The sequence below is a fragment of the Oenanthe melanoleuca genome, chromosome 4, assembly GCF_029582105.1.
Source record: "Oenanthe melanoleuca isolate GR-GAL-2019-014 chromosome 4, OMel1.0, whole genome shotgun sequence".
Taxonomy (NCBI): domain Eukaryota; kingdom Metazoa; phylum Chordata; class Aves; order Passeriformes; family Muscicapidae; genus Oenanthe; species Oenanthe melanoleuca.
The window spans coordinates 16,900,524-16,922,906 of NC_079337.1; the positions used below are offsets into that span (position 1 = coordinate 16,900,524).

Sequence of the window (22,383 nt, forward strand, 5' to 3'; positions counted from 1 at the left end):
CAGTTGCTGTCCCATGCTGTGATACTGAGGGATTTGGCATTGTCCAGTTTGGGTTGCCCGTGGCTGAGCCCTGCTGGGTAGCCCCCAGGTCACTGTGTCCCTTCCCATGGAGAGAACAGCTGGAGCTGAGACTCAGGCCAGCTGAGAGTGGCTGCAAGTTCCCCATGCTCCCAAATCTGCTCTGAAGGATTGACCCACTCATGCCTGTTCAGCTGCTGACACTGTGGGAACAGGCTCCCATCACACATTTCCTTGGCTTCCTGGGGCTCAGCATGAGACATTCCTCCGTTTCTCCTGGGACCATGGTATCTGCATACATGTCATTGGATTTCTCCATTCCTCTCACTCTGGAAGTGCTCCGTGCTGTTCTCCTGGGAGAAGGGCTGCCCTCAAAAGCAAGCAGTACCCCAGACTCAAGGAGCTTTACACATTTTGGTTGTTGCTGTGCTGTGTTTTGCTTTGGTTTGGGTTTTATGGGCAATTCACTAGAGGAGTGATGGAAAGGGGTGAAATTCACAGATGGACACATCTGTCAATTCTAGCTACAAACACCATTTTGCACAGTTCACCTCTTTTCGCTGTCTCCTGCCAGTTGCCATGCATCTTCCTCACAGACCCCTAGATTCCACTTCATCAGAGTATCACAAGCCCAGATACTCTTGGGCAGAGAACCACAGGCAGTTTAGTGAACCTGCAGTAGCCTTTCTGACATGAAATTACTGTCAGCACTCCACGTAGTGGGAGGAAGAATGTAGCACATTAGCACATTTCCTTTCCTTTCTTCCCCTCGAATTTCTTTCTTTCCATGCCAGGCGGGAGGCAGTGCTTGGAGCAGTTTTTCCTCACAGGGAGGAGTCCTTAGTTCATGCTTTGGTGCAGAAGGACCTCTAGCGTCCCTTCCCAGCTGTTGCTTTGGCATTACTTCTCTAGCTCCGTATTTCTTGATCTTGAGACTTTCCTACATACTGTGGAAGGAGATATGATCCGCAAAGTGCACGTAGGGAAGTGGCTGGGAGAGATAAGGCTGGGCTGCTCCTCCCTGGGCAGAAGTCATTTACTGTATGCCCCAGCCTCACCTTGCTTTGCTTCCATGGCTCCTCCACATCATTTTTTTCTTCATCTCAGGGACCTCTGGGTGCCTGTGCACCACAGGCTGCCCCATTTAAATACATTACATTAGATGCTCCTGCTCCCTCAGTAATGAATTTTCCACTAAATTTCAGTGACCACCAATGTAAATTTGTAGATTCATGTTGTGCTTCTTGGGACTTTTGTACAGCGCACCACCAGAATCTATGCTTAGTATTCAGCAGCATAAAATTCTCATTGATGAATTGAATTCATCAGTGGCAGCTATTAGGAATACAACAAAAGGGATCTTACGTGTTCTGATGTGAATAAGGGTATCCCTTATTTCATCACCAGGATTGCCCTGCATGCATCACTCCAGTGAGAGGGGCAGGCAGTGTGGTCTTTCTGGGAATGGAAAAGCTCGCAGGGTCTTTGAAGGCAGGGGAGATTTAGCTGACATGATGTGAGAGTGGAAGCAGATGGCTTTTCATTTCCAAACCGAGAGTTTCGCATGCGGTTTGACTTCCCCCAGCCAAGCAGCCCCTCGGTTTGCGTGGCTCTTAGTTGGGAGTAGGTGTCTCGACTCTCCGGATGGACACGGCCTAAGTGAATAATGAAGTCAAAGGACGCATTGTCCACATGGAAGACTCCGGCATCCCTCCACTCGCCTTCTGCTCTGCCCTCTCCTCCCACCGGGACAGCAGCAGCTCCGCAGGGTGAGGGGAGCCGGGAGCCCACCGGCGCCCAGCAGCTCACGCCTTTTCACCGCAGGAGTCAGAGTCTCCCAGCTGCGGGCTCCCAGATATCTGAACCCCTGCCGCTCCTCCTCCCGCTGCCGCAGCCCCTGATGAGTTTCGGTTTCCATTTCCCCGGCGCGGCGCTCCCGGCGCTGCCCGGACACTCCCGAGCAGTCGGCGGGCGAGGATGGCGAGGGGACGGCGGCAGCGGCGCCGGGGCAGCGGCACGGGAGGTACGGACCGGCGGCAGGGCACGGTGGGGAGGACGCTGGGAGACCCCCGGGACGGGTCCGTGCGGGTGGAGCCACTGGAACTGCACTGATCTGCTGTGCGCCCCTCGGGGACGGGGCGTCAGGGGCTTAAAGGTGTCCCAGTGGGCGGCACTCGGAGCGGGGGGGCTGGAAGGAGGAAGAACGTGCCGGGAAATAGACAGGGATTTTCTTCTCTAGTTCCATGTCTGATGTGTGAGAAGGGTGGGCAGCGAATCTCCAGAGGTGTTAGGTAAATTGGGGCAGGCTTTGCTGATGGTGACCGCCTTTCACTCTTGGGCATCCTGGGTCTCAGACACCTGTGCTGGAGCAGAGCTACATGCGAGTAACTGAGTGCCTGGTTACTCTAAGTCGGGAGAGCATCTGCAGCCCCTCAGCTGTAGACAAGGAGGTACTTCCTTCTGGTGTTGACAGGCAATGAGTGAATTTTCCATCATTGCTTCTCCAGCACCTTGTAGAGCGCTTCACTTGAAGGCATCTTATCCCCAAGGCTTGTGAATCCTATTCCTGAGGCCAGATGCCTCTGGAAGTACTTTGTCTTCATCAGACACTCTCCACAGGTGTATAAAAGCAACAGACTGTGCTTCTGCTGATGTTTCACTGGTTGTCTTGGGTGCTGGTGGCACATCAGCCTAAGAGATGGAGAAAGGTCTTTTAGTGTGCAGTCAGCATAACCAGTGGGTAGGCAGGACACTGAAACCCTAAGGGGCCTGAGAAAGGAAGTCACACACACTTGTCTCTGAAAGCAGTAGCACACTGAGATCTTGGGAGGAAAGCTGAGGTGGTTAAGGCTCCTGCTGCCATAGCATGACCATCGTGTCTGTCTGTGTGTCCTGCAGAGCACACGCAGTCGCAGAGGAAGGAGAAGGCGCGGTGCTCAAACCATGATGCAACACACACGCTCGTTCTCTTCTCTGACGGGAAAGTTTCTGAACACTGGGCTAAAGCTTCAGCAAACAGCCCCAAGACAAGGTAAGAAGCTTTCACAGGGTGGAGGTGTGGATGGCAAAGGTCAGAAAATGCAGCCTGCTTTTCCCCAAGGTAATATCCAAGAGTTTGAGGCATGTTTGTGTTTGTAGAGAGGGAACTAGAACACATACCTTCCTAGTACCCAAAACTTTATCTTCTTTTTTAACCCAGCCAGAAGTGCAGAGATTTTGAGGATGATACCAAGATCTGAGCTGCTTGGAATGCACATGAGACAGGTTTCTCTCAAACTTAGTAAGGATCAGTTGAACATTCCAGAGCAATGCCAATAGCTTGAAAATCACCATGGCTTGGGAAAACTGCAGGTTTTGTGAAAGACACAAGCATGTCTGAACCTTACCACCTTCTGATGAAGCTCTGAGGATAACTAGCCATCATCTAAAAATGGCCCAGCACTTTGCTGTGGGACTTTCTCGCCCAGAATCAGGCTGAGCATGGTTCTTTTCCAGCTTCTCATGGAGCAAGCCACAATGAAATCAAGTTAGCCCTGCTACAGCAGGTCAGCATAAGAGAAGGGTGAATCAGCTTACAGGTGACCTATATTTTTCCACATATTTCCTGCTAAAAGTGATAGGGCTTGGTGAGCAGAAGATCTTTGTCCTTTGTTTTGTCTCACAGCACAGCATCTATTTATTTTGATTTTTTCCCCTTATTTTTGCAGGCTGGTGCAAGAACTGGGAAACCGAAATATTGTTCAAATAGCATGTGGGGACCAGCATGCCATGGCACTATCCAGAGGTAACCCCTTTGAAGAACACTCTTCCTCCAAACAGGAGTCAGGCTTGCTCTGAGAAGGCAGTGTTTGTACAACTTGCAGTAGTTGGTGACACCATTATAGAGTAATGAGCAGTGGGACACAAAGTGCACTGGCTGTCAGTGCTGCTCCCTCCTCCCAGCACCCAGGGACCTGCATCTCTGTCTCTCTCCAGTTCCTGAGCACTGCCCCTCCACAAAGGTGTGTTGTGGAGAGCAGAGGTGGCTGCCCCATTCTGTGGTCACCAGACCTGCTCATTCATAAGTTGTAACACCTTTCTGGTTGGGAACTTCTTGCAAGTATGACTTTAGGAGCCTTTATTCTTGCTGTGCTGAGTCGCATGGCAACATGGGACTGTCCCAAAGAGGTCAGAAGAAAACAAATTTGGCCACACATGATGGTCTTGCCTTGGAGCTAGGTCCCCAGAAACAACACTGAGTTTTGCTCCTACTCCCAGAGTGCAAATACTCAAGGGAAGCAGTGAGACTGAGCTGTTTTCTTCTGTTGTGTGTGTGAAGGGGGTGAGCTCTTCACCTGGGGCTGGAACACTCATGGACAGCTTGGAGTGGGGAGCCAAACCAAGCTCACTCGTGAGCCACAGCTGGTGCAAAGACTAAAGGGCATCCCACTTGCTCAAATTGCTGCTGGAGGAGCTCACAGCACCACCGTGTCCCTCTCTGGAGCTGTGTATTCCTGGGGAAAGAACAGCTTTGGACAGCTGGGACTCGGAGACACAAAAGGTAAGGAAGGAGAGCACCAGGAGGGTGTTCTTACGGGTCTATTTCTACTCCTGTCTTGTCTCCAGGAAGTCTTGGGTGAAATAACTTAATTTTATATTTTTTAATCTTCTTTAAGTCTCTGTAAACACAAAGTGAGAGAATAATTTAAACCACCTCATCTTCAAACTTAGAATGCTAAGAAGAGACAGACAGAACATCTAATCTGAATGTGTCCACATCCTTGAGAATCAGATATTTTGAAACCAAGTACCATTGGCATTTCAGATATGAAAGTACTGCATTTTGTTTCAGACCAAAGGAAATGAAAATAAAGTAATATGAAAAAGAACATTATGGGGAAGGATATGTTACACTGGAGGGAAAACGACCCAAACCCAAGCTGTAATTATATTAATTGCTGTAATAGAGGGCTGAAAAGAACTTAATCCTCCTGTTTTCTATTTTTTTTCTGTATATGAGACCCTCCAGTACTCTTTCAATTTTGCAGTATTATTTTCTTTCCAGACAGGGACTGCCCAACATATGTTGGAGCTTTAGAGCACTGGAAAACTGTATTTATCTCATGTGGGGCAGATCATACTGCAGTTCTCTCCAAGGTGAGTCTGAAATGGAAAGTCAGCATCTGAGAGACCTCACCTTGTGAGAAAAGATACACTGCTGAAAGTCAGCATGGAGAAATTGGGATGGTAATGCCTGCTTCCAACTAAGCCTGAAGGCAACCCCCAAGGGATGCTATCTAAGCTATTGGGAAAACTGGTCTTTTCTCATATTCCTGTCACCTGCATGCAGCCTTTTGCAGGGACATGGTGAAAGGGAATCCTGAGGCAAAGAGGTGCAGTTCAACTCCCAGAACTTTTTGAAAATATTTTTGTGGTACATTGTGGACTTTAGAAAATGTGAATGACTTCTAATTCAGTCGGGTTTATTCACACGAGTAAAATTCTTAAGCAACAGGGAGTTATTCTCAAGAGTTAAATTGCTTTTCTCAGGAGCTAAATTATTTGGACATTACACTGTATGATCTGTCTTGATGCAAAGTGAAACCCTCCTCATGATTGAATCAGGGATGTTTTGAATCAAGTCCCATATAAGATGTTGTGTCTTGCTGGCTCTCATTCTTGGTTGTGACCATTTGATTGCTGTTAAAAATGCAGTGATCCTGTTGTTTGTTTCTTGGTTTCAAGGAGGGGCTGGTGTGCACCTTTGGAGCAGGAGGGTCTGGCCAGCTGGGTCACAACTCCACCCGGAATGAACTCCTGCCTCGTGTTGTGGCTGAGCTGTGGGGAGCAAGGGTTACACACATTGCCTGTGGCAGGTGGGAAGTGCCAATGATTTGTCTTCTAAGGACAATGCCTTAGGGGAATCACTGAAGACCAGTAGGGAAAGAAGTCACCAAGATGTTCAAATCCCTGGATCACAATACACTGTCAGAGTATCCATCTACTGTTGAAGTATTCTCTTTTAATAAACAAAGTACTGGGTTTGTACTGGGTTCCAAAGGGCAAAGGACTGTCAAAAGCCTGCATTAGGAAAGTCACTGAATTCCCATCCAGACTGACAAACTGGTAGGTTCTTAATAAGAATTGAAGAGCAGTGATAATTACCCAGTTTCACTTTGCCCTTCTGGAACTGGGCCAGAAAAATCTCCTGACAACTCACCTGGGCTTGGTGTTGGGCTCAGCAACACAGAAGCTGCACATTTGAAAATGGAAAGATATGAAGCAAGCATGGAATAACACTATTTTTGTATGTGGAACCCAGGTAAATCACAAACATTAGAGGATAGTATAGGAAATCTGAGTCTGTATGTGTCTTTATTGCTGAATGTTTATGCAGTGAAGAGTTCTAACACTTGGTTAAAGGGATTCTTTATCTGGACTATCAGGACTTCTAAAGACAAGCTTCAGGTCTACACTCTGAAAATGTATTTGTAAATTTTATTCTGTTTTGCCCTGTGGTTTTAGCTTATGACTTTCTTTTTTTTTTCCCTGAACAGACAATACACTCTGGTCTATGTCCTTTCCTTGGACAAATTCTATTTCTGTGGATCTGATGATGAAGGACTACTGGAAGACAAGAGCAAGCCAAATCAGTTGATACCACTTCCCATCAATTTACCAGTGGATACTGGAAAATCCTGCCAGAGTAATGACCACTGCAGATGTGTACAATCTGTATTTGTTTCTTCTGTGGAGATGTTTGCTTTCTTGATTTCATATTTACACTGAAAGGCAAACATTATGTCTCATGCTTGCTTGGCCATCCCAACAAATTCTACCAGGAGTAATTCCATTTGCTGCTTGAATATCATGGGTAATGGTCTCATAGAATCAAACTTTCAACAGATAACTACTACCCAAAGGTTTTTTTTACTGTTCCATTTTTGTACCCTTAACGCTCTGAAGATAATGACTATCTCTTCAAATGTTCCTATGACAAACTTTTTGTTCTTTCACAGAAAAGAATGTGCCAAAAAAGTGGATTGAAATTATTGCAGGAATAAATCAAAGTTTTGCCTGTTGCAAGGAAGAGAACAAGGTATGTGCACATTTGATGAGAGCTTCTGATTTTACCACTGTCCACGTTACTGTTGGAAACATTTGGATTTTCCACTGTGCTTTCAGCACTTCAATTTTATATATGTCTATTTCAATTTTCTCTGTGCTTTACCTACAGACTAACTTGTATTGCAGTTATATATGTTCTGTGGTTAATGCATCTGGATCATGCTGGATGTCCATTAGTTTGTTCATACTTAAGCTGAAATCTTATAATGATTGGATTGGAAAAAAACCCCATCTGCTACATTTTTAATTTTATCAATGTTTTAATGTTTTTCACACAGAATTCGTATTTGAATGGAATTGCCACTCTGGAGGATAAAGAAGTGGATGCATGGATTTCTAATTCTAAATGTCATGAGCATATAAAAAAGTAAATCAGAAACTTGCTGTTTGGGTTTGTTGCTGTTTGGGTTTGTTTGTGGGTTTTTTCCCTGATACATAATTTTCTCTAAAATTTATTATTCTTTGGAGGCTATTGTAGGAACTCTTGTTCAAGAATTTTGCCAAGGCACAATCTTGGCACAAAGTCGATAAGGAGCTGACAAGTTAAATCAATGAAAGACCGTGCCTGCAGACCAAGGCTTTGTGCAAAAAGCCTAATTCCAAACTGGAATGCTGCACCAGCATTTAAAAATTAGTAGTCACTTCTTTAGTTTCCCATTTTCAAAATGGGTTTTATATGGGAGGTTATTTTCTTTGGGAAAGTCTGGCTCCAGCTGCTGATCTTGAGCATTTTGAAAGCTTGGCTAACTTGGAACTAAGTATTTCCCTGATCACTTTTAGAAAGGTTTGGATCATGTGAAAAGTGGTGGTTGAGAGGGTGAAAGAGAGGGCTCTTTCCAGATCTCAGTAGGAAGGACCTGACAGCACATTGCTTGATAAAATAGCTGCTTTGATAAGAACTGAACCAGGAATACTGGCAGTAGGTCTGATGTCCCTTCAGGTTCTCAGAACCCAGCTTTTGTGCTTTTGTGCAGCAGTAAATTGATAGCCTGATGGATTTTCCCTATACATGCTACAAAGACCCTGTCCCTGGAGGGGATTTTCCTCCCTCCCATGTTGCAGTGCCTTTTATTTTGCATAACAAACAAAGGCAGCCAATGTTGTGACCTGTCAGGAGAAGAATCTCCATAACACTCAGACTGGAGGACTGGCTGGCATGGGGTCCTTGAGCCAGGTTCCGTTAAAAAGCCCAGGAGAGCAGAGGTGGCTTGCCAAAGATCGGTAACTCCTTGAGTGCAATGTCTTCTGCAACACTGACAGAGAAGTGATGCTAAGAAAAGTGTGATCAGGTGCAGATATACCCTTGTACACATTTTTTGTTCTTTCAGAGTTAAAAATCTGAAGTTGAAAGGACTGACTTTTTGTTCTTTTGCTATCAGGAGTATCAGACTGATCTTTTCATCTGAGGCTTGCATCAATGGAAGCTTCCTGGACAAAAGGTAGCATGCACTGACTTAGACATAACAGAATATATTGGCTGCATGTAAACTGACCAAAAAGTGTTATTTTAGGTCACATATATAGACAAGATTTATTTTACCTGAGTTTGCAAGAAGCAAGTCTTTATTTTTCAAAGCTCAAGCTGATAATAAGATTTTTATAGCCCTGGTCCTACTGAAATGTGCTAGAGAAGCTCACATTTTAGAAGATTATCCTTTAGTGATATTTGGCAGATGATAATCCCTCCAATATTACAGCTCTCAAAGGATCCTTAATAGCTCCTTCTGGCACTGAAGTGGAAGTCATTTTAGGGTGAAATACAGCAGTCTATCATTAATAGTTCACAGCCACACAAGACAGAAAGGACAGGATGTTAATCAGGTCACAAAACAGCGGTTTGTGTTGTCTGTCTCTTTAGAACACATGAAATTATACCCACAGGAGCTGAGGCTGAACTTTCCAAGTATTTTCTGATATTACAATGCTTCTTTATTCAGTAGAAAAATTATTTAATGTTCTTTCTTCTATGTTGTGATAGAGACAAACACTTCAAAACTTCCAAAGAAGTCTCAGGCGTAGACATGTCAGAAGTGAAACGTTTTTATGAGAAGATCAGTAAAAAACAAACAGTCTACCAGGAGGTAAGGATTTCATACACAGATACTGCAAAGCTTTGTGTACTATTTGTATATGAAACTTAGGAATTTCATGCCAACCTAATTACTTTGGCAAAACATAATTGCATTTTAACCCTTGTCTCTTTTTTTTTTTTTTTCCCCCCGAAGGTGCAAAAGGAGATTAGGAACTTACTGCCATCATTGTCTTCCTCTCCAATCTCACCTGAAAATTTCAGAGTCTACTTGATCTTGCCTTTCCTTCTGCCGGGGAAGGATGGGAACTCTATCCTTTCTCTGACTCTTCTGGCTCAAGCCATCATGAAACTCCAGCCAGAGGGCCTGCAAACTCTTGGTAGGGTTTTATGATGGTAGAACTGAATGATTGAAATGCTTGGTCATTTTCTGCTGCAGAGCAAGTGTTATTATCACTGATGTAATGTGTTTCACAGCTTGAAATAATTGCTTTTGATAGACATAGAAACATGGGGACAATGCAGCAAGGCACAAGAATTTAAAAAGTTCTATCTGAAGTTAAGTAGTTTTTGTAGTGCAAGCTTAAACTTTTTTTGTTTCATTCATTCGATAAAAGAGAAAAAGCAGCTCCATCCACAAATTGCAGTGATTTGTATGTTACCTGTGACCTCACTAGCTGTCTTCTTTACAGAATGCCTATGGTCAAATCTAGAAACATCCTTTTTCGAGGAGCTGGTCATTCTGTATCAGAGGGCTTCCCAGCAAATTCTGTGCGAATTTGTCATGGAGATCGAAAGAATGGGGCTAGACTGCTTCTTCGGCCTGGACCCACCTGAAACTTGGCTTCTGCAAGTACTGCAGATGCTTTACCAGGTAAGGAAGTGCCTGGATTCCAATTAGACAGGGTGTCTCAATGTAGCTTAGAGAATTTTAATACCTCTCACTTGTTGAATTCTCTGGGTTTGACACTGCTTTAGGAATCTCTTGTGCTCCACACTGGCACATTTTGAAGGAGTCCTGCTTGAGTTGTGCCAAACTGACCCTCTGTAGAAATGAAGAGCTAAACCATGTTATAGCCCCTGGCAGGGGTAAGAGTGCTTTCAGTGGTGTCAGGAGTGCATCCCTTGATGCCTACACAGCTGTGGATGTGGTGTCTTCTATGTAACATGCCCATTCCCCTTTCTGCTGGTGAGATCTGCCCCAGTAACTGCTCAGAGCATTTAAATACAACCTATCTGCTTGGCCCATTGTGGCTGCCACAGTAATGCTCTGTGATGCTTCAAGAGCCTGTTAACCTGGCAAATTCTCTGGAACAACAGCATTAGAACCTCTTGGAAAACAAAGGAAGCAATAATTGTGTTCTTCTGGACAGCCATACTTTCTCCTGTGGAGATGTTCAAAGTTTATGAAAATCAAGAACTCAAGTACACAGTATAAATCAAAGAGACTTGTTAAATTTTTTTCTGACTTGGATATCCTTTTGGCTGAAAATGCAGAATTGGGTCTCAAAGTTTAGACTCTCAAATCTGTATTTATGCAGATAAATAAACTCAAAAATGCAGTAGGCCTACTCCTCTGTAAGTGATTACATGATTTGAAGCTTTAAATGTTCACTGTCCCCCTGCAAGTATCTTTTCCAGGCAACAAGTGAATAGAGAACCACAGAAACATGAAAGACACTTCAAGGGAAATATACTTTTCCTGATGGAGTCCTATTCTTAATTGTAAATGAAAATTTCTTTCCTGCTGGTTTATACATGGCTAAGACTTCTTACTGTGGAGCACTGAGCTACTTGTAGCACCTTTATCCCTTAACTTCTGTACGGGGTCCCAGAGCCCTTTCTGAAGAAAGCCCTGTCAGTCCTGTCCTGCCAGACAGACACAGCTCACTAAATCTGCTGCTGATATATGGTGTTTCAATGCAGGTGAACTCCAGAACTGGTTTCAGAGTACATGAAAGCAACTTCCATTTACCTCAAGTGAGAAAGATTACCGACTTATGTGCATTCTTCAGTATACCAGTAAGTATAAATCTTACCAGCAGTGTGAAACACTCTTTTTTCTTGTATTTAAATAGTTTATATATATATATATATATATATATGGAATTCAGCTCTAGAGATTAACACAGCACTTTCAAAGACATTTCATTTTCCCTAAATTATGCAAGCTCTTTACCATCCCAGTGTTCCAGCAGCTACAATAGATCTGAGATGATCCCTGGTTCTGAGAGTTGGAGCTGCCCTCCAGCATCTTAAGCATCTGTTTGCTTTCAGCTAGTAATTACTGTGAAATAGCAGCACAAGGGATGGTTGCTATACTTTGTGTTACTCTGGATTTTATTATGTTTAATTAAGAGAAATATTTTGAGGTGTCTATTTAAACTTTTATTTAGAAACCCTATTAAGCATTTACTTACATCTTAAAACTAAGCCATGCTAATAAAAAAAATCTGTTGATTATTATTGATGACACAGAGTGAAAATTAGCTACCAAATGCAGTCAGTGTCAGAGGAAGCAGTATGAAATAGAAATGTGCAAAGCAGGGGCTTTCTGGCAACTTGGCTGGAAATTGTAGGGCAACTGCCTAATTCCTTCATAAGCTTTTGTTTGCCAATTTACCAATTTTGTAGCAATTAACCAGAGTGCAGCAGGAGGTTTGAGAAACAGCATAGAATCCTCTGCCAATTAGGACATTAGCTGAAGTTGCTGCCTTATCACACTGGAGGTGTAACACTTTAAATTAGGTTATTTTTAAACCAGTATCTATTTTTGGTACTACATATAATAAACTCAGCAGTTTTTAAAAACAATACACCATAACCTGAGAATCCAGGACATTTTGGTTTAGCTGAATTATGGAAGATGCTGTTAAAATCATTCTCTGTTTTATTCTTGAGGCACTACTGTAGACAAGTGTCTGTCTGCACAGAGAGGTTAGATGCCTCTCTCTGCTTCTCCCTCACCAGGAGTGTGTAGAAGCTGTTTTTAGGACATGAACCTCTGTTAGTGCAGTGCTCATGCACATAAGGGCTCATTTCAGGGACACGGGACTTTGCCAGGGTACAGACTGGCATTTCAGTCTGCACACCCTGAACTCTGGTTTCACAAGGGAAAATCAACATGTCTTTTCCTTTCTTCCCTGTCCTTTCAGACAGTCCTGTCCATGCTGAGCAAGTACCCATGCATCTTTGATAGAGAAAGCAAGATCCACGTTCATGCTACAGAATGCTGGGCTCTGTCCAACATCTCTTTTGTAAGTGCACCCAGTTTTGTTACCAATCAGAAGAGATAAACACACTGCTAACAGACTATTACTTCAATCCTCAGATACCCTTTACATGGATCTCTCAGCCATGGAATTTCTGTGTCAGAAGACAATGCCTTCTGCAAGACATACGGAAAAATTTGAAATATGCCTCAAACCAAGATTTCAGGAAGATATTAAAGGTAAGATAGTAAATTGTATTACTTGTTAGCTCTAAGTATCTTGCTGCAGTGTTCCTCGATTTTCAGTGTTACTGGATATTGGTAGAAGGGTTTCAGTATCCTCTGAGGATACAATAAAAGAACTGCTCATCAAATTATTATACCACAGATAGAGTAAATCTGGAAGGCAGTATTTTACATCCTTATTTCAGGCAGCTTCATTGGTGTAAGTTGAAGACAAGTGGCAGTGCTATTTACTGTGAGGTTGCCTTGGGTAATGGAATAGAATTGCTCAGTTGTCAAAGTCCAGTATTGTTGCTGCTAGTCTGACTTTTGAGACTTTATGCTAATACATTAAAACCTCAGTGTCTGGGGAAACAGCCTGAGGGGTCAGCAAGCAACACAGCCACACAATGACACTTCTCTCATGGAGATGCTCTCTGAAGGGAAAGGAAGGATAGTGCTGGCCAGAGATGAGCATCTGATTACAATGCTGCTGTCTCCATGTACCTTTAACCTGTGGCTTCCTCACCGATTCAAACATTGTGGCAGTTGCATTTCCCACAGGAATTGTGGTGCTGCCTTGCCCTGCCCTGCAAAAGCCATTAGCTGGCTGACATGGGAACAAGCCACCTGCCCAAAGCAGAGTTCAGCTCAGGGAGCACGTGCCCCACCTGTCACTAACACGAAGTCTGGCACCACACCTGTGCCACAGGAACCACGGACCTTGGTGCCCTGTAACCCAGTTCTGGTGCTTTCCAAGTGAGCTTTCTTGCCAACCAGAGCTGTCAAAGCTTTTCTTTCCCATTTACTTAGAAGATTCACAGTGGCTCCCAGAGCTACACCAGCTGAGAGAGGCATTTATTTACAGAGGCAGTGAGGGAGTGCTCTGTACTATCCTCTAGATTTCGAGTCTCCACCGACTGCCCAAGCTCTGACAAACAGCTGCCCTTAGCTCAAGTCAGCCTTTGGGCACACCTCTTCTGAGCACTGCCTTTCACACTGTGCATCACAGTATTATTTACCCAGCAGCAGCCTGAAAAATATAACTGCACTGTTAGTATCCCACAGCATTTACCGCCTGTTGAAGCATTTACAACTTGGTGCTTCATTTCTGTATTTTTCAGCAGTTAAAGGACATGAATGTGTTTTGTGTTGCAGATACAAACTACCCAAAAGCAAAACATAAAAAAGAAACCTTCATTGTAGCACTGACCTGCCCCCTTCATAGCTGTGTCCTATTAGGAGGTTTTTCAGACAGTACTTGGCACATGCCACTCTCATCATGGCCCTAGAAAGAAAAGACCTGCAGGTACTGCACATACATGGGTATCATCCAAGAAAGAAATGTCTTCATTTGACTCAAATTTTGTTAGTAAACACCACCCTGATTTAATTTTGGCTCTTCTGACACTGAGACAAACATACTTCAGTACACACATCTGGTTAAAAACCCCCAGAGCTCTCAAAGAGAGGTTCATATCATTGCATGTTATAGTTTTAATTTTGTTTATTCAGTCTTCATGAAAACTAAAGTTTTAACTAGTGCCACTACAAATGCACAGCACTCTTGAAGGGATAAAACAGAGGGAATTAGTGCTTCTTATTACTCCTACTCATCATCTGAATTAGCAGTAGTTAACAATGGGTTGCTGCTTCATACAGTTCCAGATCCTACCAGGAAATTGATGCCAGTCAAGTGCCAGAAGGAAACTCTCTGAAATGAACTGCAATACTTGAGATGTTAATGAGATTAAACAAATTATGTTGATTTAGAGAAGCCCAGGGGTTAGCAAAGGCATCACACTAGTTGTGCCTAAAAAGCTTAATCCCCATCCAGGTCCACAGGTGAAAGAACACATAAACTGGCACTGTAACAGGAAGGAGCAGGCTGTAAAAACACAGGCTGGTCGTGCTGGTGCAGCCCTGGGGGAAGTTCTCGTCGACGCTGGCCGAGTAGAACAGGCCTGCCAGGGACAGGAGGGGAACGAGCACAGTCAGCGTGGGCAGGGAGGGCAGCAGCCCCGCTCCGGCCATCGGGCCGCTCACCGCCGTGCCCGGCGGCTCCTCAGGGCCGCTCCGAGCCCCCGGCCGGCGCCTTCTGGCGCGTCATCCTGGCGGCCTCCGGAACCATGTTCGGGATGCCGTCGATGATGGGGTACGCGATGCCCAGCTCCTCGTTAATCAGCTCGTTCGTGGCTTCTTCGTACCTAGCCAGCCAAGTAGGGAGGAGGGAGAAACAGCCAAGCAAAAACATGAGGAGCAGTGACTAACCTGGGTTAGCCCAGGGCTCTGGCGCAGCTCCCCCGCCCCATCCTCACCTCAGCGGCCGCTTGGAGAGCGGGCACACCAGGAAGCGCAGCAGCGATGGCTCCGGTGGCTGCAGCCGCGCTGAGCCTGAGCCTGAACCCGAGCCTGAGCCTGAGCCTGAGCCTGAGCCCGAGCCTGCCCCCGAGCCCGATCCCGATTGCTGCTGCCGCTCCCGCAGCCCGTGGCAGTGCCGGCCGTGCGCGGGGCCGCCCCGGGCCGCCCGCCGCAGCAGCAGGGCCGGGCCGCGCAGCATGGCCGCCGCTTCCGCCGCCCACAGCCCGCCCCGCGCCCCGCTCCCCGCCCCGCCTCGGCGCACCGGACTGCGCGCCTTGCGGAACGTAGAGTGGGTCAGGGTTATCGCAACTCAGGATGGTTTTCGCTGTAAGATCTTTGTACGCTTTCGAGCTCAATCAGGAAGAAAGGAGACCGAGTCAGTGGAACAGGCAGCAGCATTCCCTAGCCAAGGACATCCGGGAACTGAAAAGCCTTAGGAACCAGTAAATCAAGATATTGATGTATGTCTGTACATACATTACTAGATAGGCAAAATACTCAAGGTCCACGTATCCTATAGCTGAACTGTGTTCATGATAATACTAAAAATCACACCCATTGAGACCCCTGCCCAGGCGAAGACCCTGAGGGTGTCTGAAAGTCAGCTGGGGTTATGTAACTTGTTTGGAAATTACTAAGCAAGTATAACAGACTTGTACAGTTACTAACTCAGAACTGCTGTGTATAAATAATGGTTCAAAGAGTCTGGTGGGATGTTCCTGATTTGTGGAATACCACCGAGTACCCAGGTTGGCACAACCATGAAATAAATAATCAGCGTCTCTCTCTCAGGTGTGTAATTACCGGCTTGTTGCACACCGGGTAAGGGATCTGATTTTGTGGGTGTCTCTATCTACGTGTGTCTCGGGCCTTACAGGTGTCTTTTGAGGGTGAGATGGGGGTGGACGAAGGTGGGCTGTCCCAGGAACTCTTCAGCATTGCAGCCAGCACCCTCTGCCAGCCCAGCGCCGGCGCCTTCTGCTGCTCCCGCTCCGGCCTCGTGTGGTTCCCCAGACAGGTAAGGCAGCCTGCGGGGTGGATGGGGCCTCACCCATGGGAAAAGGCAGTCATGGCTCTCTGGTGTGCTTGTTCCTAACCAGGCCCCCAGCTGTGAGGATGAGGACATCTTCCTCTTGAGCGGGACGCTGTGTGGAATGGCCCTGTTTAACCAGCGCACGGCGCCCTTCCCCTTCCCCAGGGCTCTCTACAAAAAGCTTCTGGACCTGGCCCCCACCCTGGAGGACCTTGAGGATCTGCTGCCAACCGTGGGCAGGTATGAGCCAGGCATGGCCCGAGCTTCAGCTGGGTCCCTTGCCTTGACCGTGCACAGGGAGATCCCAGAGGCTGAATTTGGGGCATCCATGACATCTACATTTACTGTTCTGAGCAGCTAGAAGCCACAGATTTCCTTGGAGGTCCTTGTCTAGGGCATGGATGTTGGTCTCAGAGGCTGGCATTGACAAAACAAAAAGCCAAGCTTCATGGCTTAGAAGGTGTCAGATCTCTGCTCCACAAGAGCTTAAATCCACCCTGTGTATAATATATAGCTCAAACCACTGTGGACTGTAGCTTGGACTTGAAAGAACTAATTACCTAATTATTAATATTGGGATTTTTTTTTTCTGATTTACTAATTGTCAATTTCCACCATATTGCCTTGCACAAATACAGTATTATGAAATACTGAAGTTGTGCCAATTCTGAGAACCCTTGTGCAGAGTTTCCATGCACTGGGAGAGGAGATATCAGGCAGATATAGAGCGAGAGGTGCTGCTGCCACCAACATAATGCTTCTAGGCCCTTGAAGCCTGGTCTTCCAGGCAAGTGATATAAACAGCCAAGAAGATGAGAACCCCATCCCACGAGCCAGTGACTGTGTTGAGGTGCTAAATTCACTGAGGTTCCTCAGTGAATTGGAACACAAGGTTGCCTGCAATACTTGGAGAGGTGCTGCACCCCAAAACAATCCTCCAAGATCATCCCACGGTTCCACACTTAATTCATCACTAGATAATGTCTGGAAGCAAGGCTGTGGTCCCAAGCCCATTTGCCACTGAACTTTGTGTAAAGTTGTCTACTCAGGGCATGGGGATGGACTGGAAACTTTTTTTACTGGAGGCATTTGTGCTCAGCTTACATCAGCAGCATGATGAAATTTCAGGGCCATATGTCATGGTTCTGTGTGAGTGTAGGTGTTGTGTACATGTATGCATTTAAATACTGCTTTTCAAAGGACTTTTTAGCAGAATTTGAAAGTGCACTGAATGGTCATATTTCTTCTCTCTTTAATCCCTTTTGTGTTTGGACAGGAGTCTTCGGAGAATTTTGAATGAAGAATGTGATAGCTTGGGCTTGGACTTCACGGTAAGACATCTCACATAGGTACTTGGGCAAGACAGTGTCCCAGGGCAAATGGCACAACTTATCTGTAAACTCAAACTAGTGAGAGTGCCACATCAGGCCCTTAGGGAAGAATGAGAGATGTAGCACATACATATCTGTCACATATAGATATAGCAGCCAATGTTTTAATTTATTTGCATAGATAATGGAAGGAGAAGATTCCACGCATGTTGTTGAGCTTAAAGAAAATGGTGCCAATATTCCTGTCACTAAGGATAACAGGTCAGTTTTGTATTTTTATTTCTTAATCCTGTTGTCTTGTTACAAATGTATGAAATAACATGTCATACCCATATACTGTTAGAAAATGTTGACTTATGTAATGTGCCATTGGTTTTGGTCCAATAGGTTGCACACTTTCAGTTTCTGCTGTACTTGCTGCACGCGTGCCAAACACTGGCAGTTTGTGCAAACAGTGGATCACATGGGGATCCTTGGACATCCTGGTATCTGCATATACAGACATTATTATACCTGGCATTAATAGGAAAATTCCTAGCAAATATAACCTTGGACAGTATTTTCAAGCAAATACAGATGTTTTGTCTGGGAAACCCAACAGTAGGTACACTTCTGTAAGGGTTTTTTTTAGAGCAAAATATTTCCTGCTTGGTTACATATATGGAATTGTACATAAAGGAGAAGGAGCAATCTATCAATAAGGCTTTGTGTCAATATTAATCTCGGCACAGAGGACTGAGAGAAATTTTATGTCCTGAATTATGCAGATGACCATGAGGATCCATAGGGATCCATGAAAGGGCTATTTAAGAAGCTTGAAGTAGAGCACTTACACTGAGTTGATTGTACAAGTACAATGTCACTACACAAATCCCCATCTGAACTAGAGAGAAGAGTGAAACTATTGATTAGCAGCTGTGCAAATATTTATTTTGATTTCAGGGAAATTCTTGGGCATTCAATGGGAGTTAGGTCTGCTAGGTTCCATCTTTTATAATAATCAGGTGTCTGATAGGATTTCATTGGAGTATTCATATGAAATACAAGGAATGTTACCAAAATTATTCTGTTCTGGCCAGAATTAATTCTCTTTTATTTGCGAAGATGCTTCCAGCTTATTCAGTGAATAACTAATTGCCAGTGACAAATGGTCTCAGTGAAGACTGAGTCTGTACAGCACAGCAGGTCATATGGTATGAAGGGATAATGTATAAAGTTCTCTATAATTCTCCTTTTAGAAAAGCACCACCAATGCTCTTTTGGTATCTATTGCAGGAAAGAGTATGTTGACTTGTATGTGAATTATATATTCAATAAATCAGTACAAAAGCCATTTGGGGACTTTATGCAAGGGTTCTTAAGAGGCTGCCCAGCTAGAAATTGGAAGATGTTTTTCCCTGAAGAGCTGCAGGTTCTTCTCCAGGGACACACAACATTTGACTGGCATCTGCTGGAAAAGGTATTGTATACAAGCACAGTGTCCTTCTGCTCTATCTGCTAAGTGTAAACTAATTCTGACCTGTTCTTTCATTGAGTACATAACAAGATACACAGAAGCTCAAAGAACTTTCTCTTTCTTTGATTTGTGTCGATGTTCTGTTTCTAATCTACATCAGCTACAAGAATAAAGGGGAATAAGTATCAAGCCATAACTCAGGGATTGTCATTCAATCTTGGAAAAACAAGTGAACAAGCAGATTCCAGAGGTTAAGGGGATTTGAATAACTATGAACAGGATTATAAAATTTATCACATAAAATGTTGCTTTAAATATAAATGGAAATATTGAGGATTAACTGGCTTATTTTTGTCTCTTTGACAGAATGTGATCTACCAAGGGTATGAGAGGTTAGATCGAACCATCAGGAATTTTTGGACTGTGTTTCACAAGCTACCAGAAGAAAAAAAGAAAATGTTCCTTGGTAATGTATCAGGCATTTTAAACTTTGCATAGCCTTTTCTTTTCCCCACAACACACATTGTAGATTGTTGCACATAGAAACTACTATACTTCCAAACTGTGGCTTTTCAATGTGTTCACCCCTGCTGCTGCCACATTTTCTAGGAAAACCACACAAAAGTAACACAAGGAGTTGCACAGGGCCAGCTCTGACCCTCCTCACATCCCTTGAGGTTTGCATCAGACCTCCCTGAAGCTTGCAGTTACTTTATCCCTTACTTCTGTGGTTGTGTTGTTGGTCAGATGCTGCAGTTTGTGTGAGTACACTGTGTTGATGTAAGCAGTTTACCTTTTTCAAAGGGTTGCAGAAGCTAGGTCATCATTTTTAAAGGTAGAAGGTTAGACCTAGCCTGGCCTTTCTCATCCACAAAGTCTGTAATATAAAATAGAAGAGGGCTTGTGATTACTATGAATCGGTAAGAGACTTCTATCTGTATTCAGGTGCAAATTCAACAAAGCATAATGCTTAGCTTAAAAAATACCCATAATTTCCCTTCATGATTTTCATTGACACTAATTATTTTAATGATTATCAGCTAACATTATTTTATTTTGTTTTATAATTCGCTAACTTGTTTTTCTTTTTTCCTTCCTTCAGCTTTTTTGACAGGATCTGATCGAATCACTGGCTATGGACCAGAACGTTTTAGATTTTACATTGAAGAATACAATTCTCAAGGAGAAAATCCAGATGAGTTATCTCCCTATGTCAGTACTTGCCAGCACATTTTGTTCCTCCCCAGATACAGCAGTAAAAAAATACTCAAAAAGAAGTTGCTTTATGTCATAGAGCACAGTGAAGGTTTTGGACGTGCCTAAATCTGGGATGGAAGCACTTTAAAACAAACATAAGAAAACAAATCTTTGTTCACTTGCCATATTTTCTCTTAACTCAAATTTACACCTTTCTACCCTGCCTTATTTTTACTGCACTTTATAAACAACCGAGTGTGTGCATTTGCTGAGATTTTACATTGCTTTTAAAACTGAGCTTTGACCAGATACCTCATAGTTAGATTGTAAAGTAAGGAAAGAAGAATCCTGTTTGGCACACTTCAGAGAAGCAAGCTGTTAACCAAGCATATTTACATATATATGCAGGTAGGGTCTGCACTATTCTGGTTGTGTTAGAACAGTGAGCTCCCAGCAGCAGGGATTCTGTGATTTGTACATTTATGCATTAGCAAGCACACAACCAGGATGTGCTAAGCAGTCACCCTTGCAAAGGCAAAGCTGGCGTAGGTTTTGATGTGTATTACTTAAGGGTTCTCTTGAGGAGCAACTAAAACATTTAATGAGCTGTGAATTGAAGAAGCAGTCTGAGCTCACCTGGATATGGTCTATGATTTATCTGAGAGAAATTCTTAGGAGGATTTGATCATTCCTAGACTTTTTGAAAAGCTGTATTAATGAATTATAATAATACAATTTTCTGTTATTTAGTGTGATATTTTTCATGTTTCTTTATATCCTCTAAGGAGATGCTTCACAATTAAATCATAAAATCTTTGGCTTGGGGAACAGCACTGTCTACAGAGCCCTATGGACATGAGGCTGGCAGGGCTTCTGGAATCTCATTGTCAAAACAGTGCAAAGCACTGTCAGAGCATTAACAATGTCAGGCAGGATGTGTGTTTTCTGTGTATTTTGCTATGTGGAGAGAGGGAGAGACAAAACACTCATTATTTTTTAGCAGTCTTCTCTTTGGTACATTAAATGTGTCAGGGTACATCCATATGTAAAGAAGACTTCCACTGTCTTAAATTAAATGATGATGGATTAAATTTTCACCCCTGTAGCTGTGTTCTTCCTTCCTTATGCATCTGCCTACATAGATAAACATAGCAGGCAGTGTGTCTGTGTTCTCTGTCCTCCTTGGAATGGGGGGGGCTGTTCACAAGTGGAGTCAAAGGCTGATGTAAGCGTGTTTCCAAGAGATGCATTGTATATGCTGAACAAGTCAGTCTTTCCTGTGTGATGCAGAATGACATTGTTACCTACTTAAAAACAAAACAAAACCAAACAAAAAAGGCAAGCTTCCTTTTAAGTTACAGTATAGTAATTAGTAAAAAAAAAAAAAAAAAAAATCAAGCACGCACCACAAGCATCAGGGCAGTACAGGAAAGCAGATGGCATGGGAATGTTGATGGGAAGAGGGGAAATAGGACTTGAGAGGATGGCAGCTCCCAGCAGAGGGGAGTGAGGACCCCTGTCCCCCTCATCCCCCTGGAGCAAACAGGACATCACAGGGGTGCCTACATCCTCTGAGAAAGGCACCATTCTGATGTAATTTTGTGGGAAGAGGGAACTGGCAGAAACCAAACTTCTCATGTCCAGCTGATGCTGCCACACCACCACAGATTTCTGTTTTGACAGCTTAGCCTGCTGTTCTTCATCAGCCTGCTCCTGGCTGTGGTTTCCCTTTTTATGGTTTTCTTAGCCTCTGGTAGGATTGGAAATCCAGAGTGATCTTCTGTGCTGTGCAATTGCACAAAAGATGCATTCTCTTTGGAATTCAAAATAACCCATTAGAGATTAAATGATAATAGGTTTATTTAGAGCCTGGAGGTATTTCCTTCTCATCATGTATGATGCAACATCACATGGGAGATTAAAGCCCAGAGTCACTTTCAAGGCTATTTTTAATTTGTCCTCAAATAATCCCTGCTTTTATATATGTGTGTGTGTGTGTGTGTGTGTGTGTGTGTGTGTGTATATCTTATATAAAGACTTTCAGAGTAGTGCAGTCCTCTCAGATTTTCTGAAATTAATTTGCAACACTGGATTGTGTCTATATTTTCTCAAGCTGTGCCTGTTATAAAATATGCAGGAGAATACAACATGAGGGAGCATCACATTCAGCTGTGAGTTCAAAAGGCTTCACACAGGCAGCAAAAGTATATTGAACCTGCAGCAGTATTTATTTTTAGGCCACTCATCTGAGCATCACCTGTAGACAAATGCAAGAGCAGCCTTGAAAGTTCCTCAGGAAGCTGAAATATAACCAGTTAAACATTGGTTTCAGCAAGAGACTCCTGGCTCCCTCACAAAAATTCCAGGCTTTGCGCCTTTGCTCCATCATTTTTTTCTTGTTTGTGCGTCTGTACCTTC

The 22,383-nt window shown here is 43.9% G+C and overlaps 2 protein-coding genes across 2 annotated transcripts; one reads left to right on the forward strand and one right to left on the reverse strand.

Moving 5' to 3' along the window:
- Nucleotides 1–785: 785 nt before the first annotated feature.
- Nucleotides 786–21,062, forward strand: LOC130251990 (probable E3 ubiquitin-protein ligase HERC3). The gene is made up of 23 exons (XM_056489068.1): nucleotides 786–2,041; nucleotides 2,917–3,049; nucleotides 3,726–3,802; nucleotides 4,337–4,558; nucleotides 5,063–5,154; nucleotides 5,743–5,873; nucleotides 6,555–6,703; nucleotides 7,017–7,096; nucleotides 7,404–7,492; nucleotides 8,505–8,564; nucleotides 9,104–9,206; nucleotides 9,351–9,534; nucleotides 9,847–10,028; nucleotides 11,081–11,176; nucleotides 12,310–12,411; nucleotides 12,486–12,605; nucleotides 15,826–15,966; nucleotides 16,049–16,221; nucleotides 17,258–17,312; nucleotides 17,494–17,573; nucleotides 18,588–18,771; nucleotides 19,135–19,234; nucleotides 19,871–21,062. Exons 1-23 carry the CDS (start codon nucleotides 1,996–1,998, stop codon nucleotides 20,089–20,091), a joined length of 2,820 nt encoding a protein of 939 aa, XP_056345043.1. The 5' UTR covers nucleotides 786–1,995; the 3' UTR covers nucleotides 20,092–21,062.
- PIGY (phosphatidylinositol glycan anchor biosynthesis class Y) lies at nucleotides 14,077–14,722 on the reverse strand. The gene has a single exon (XM_056489067.1). It carries the CDS (start codon nucleotides 14,619–14,621, stop codon nucleotides 14,391–14,393), a length of 231 nt encoding a protein of 76 aa, XP_056345042.1. The 5' UTR covers nucleotides 14,622–14,722; the 3' UTR covers nucleotides 14,077–14,390.
- Nucleotides 21,063–22,383: the final 1,321 nt, after the last annotated feature.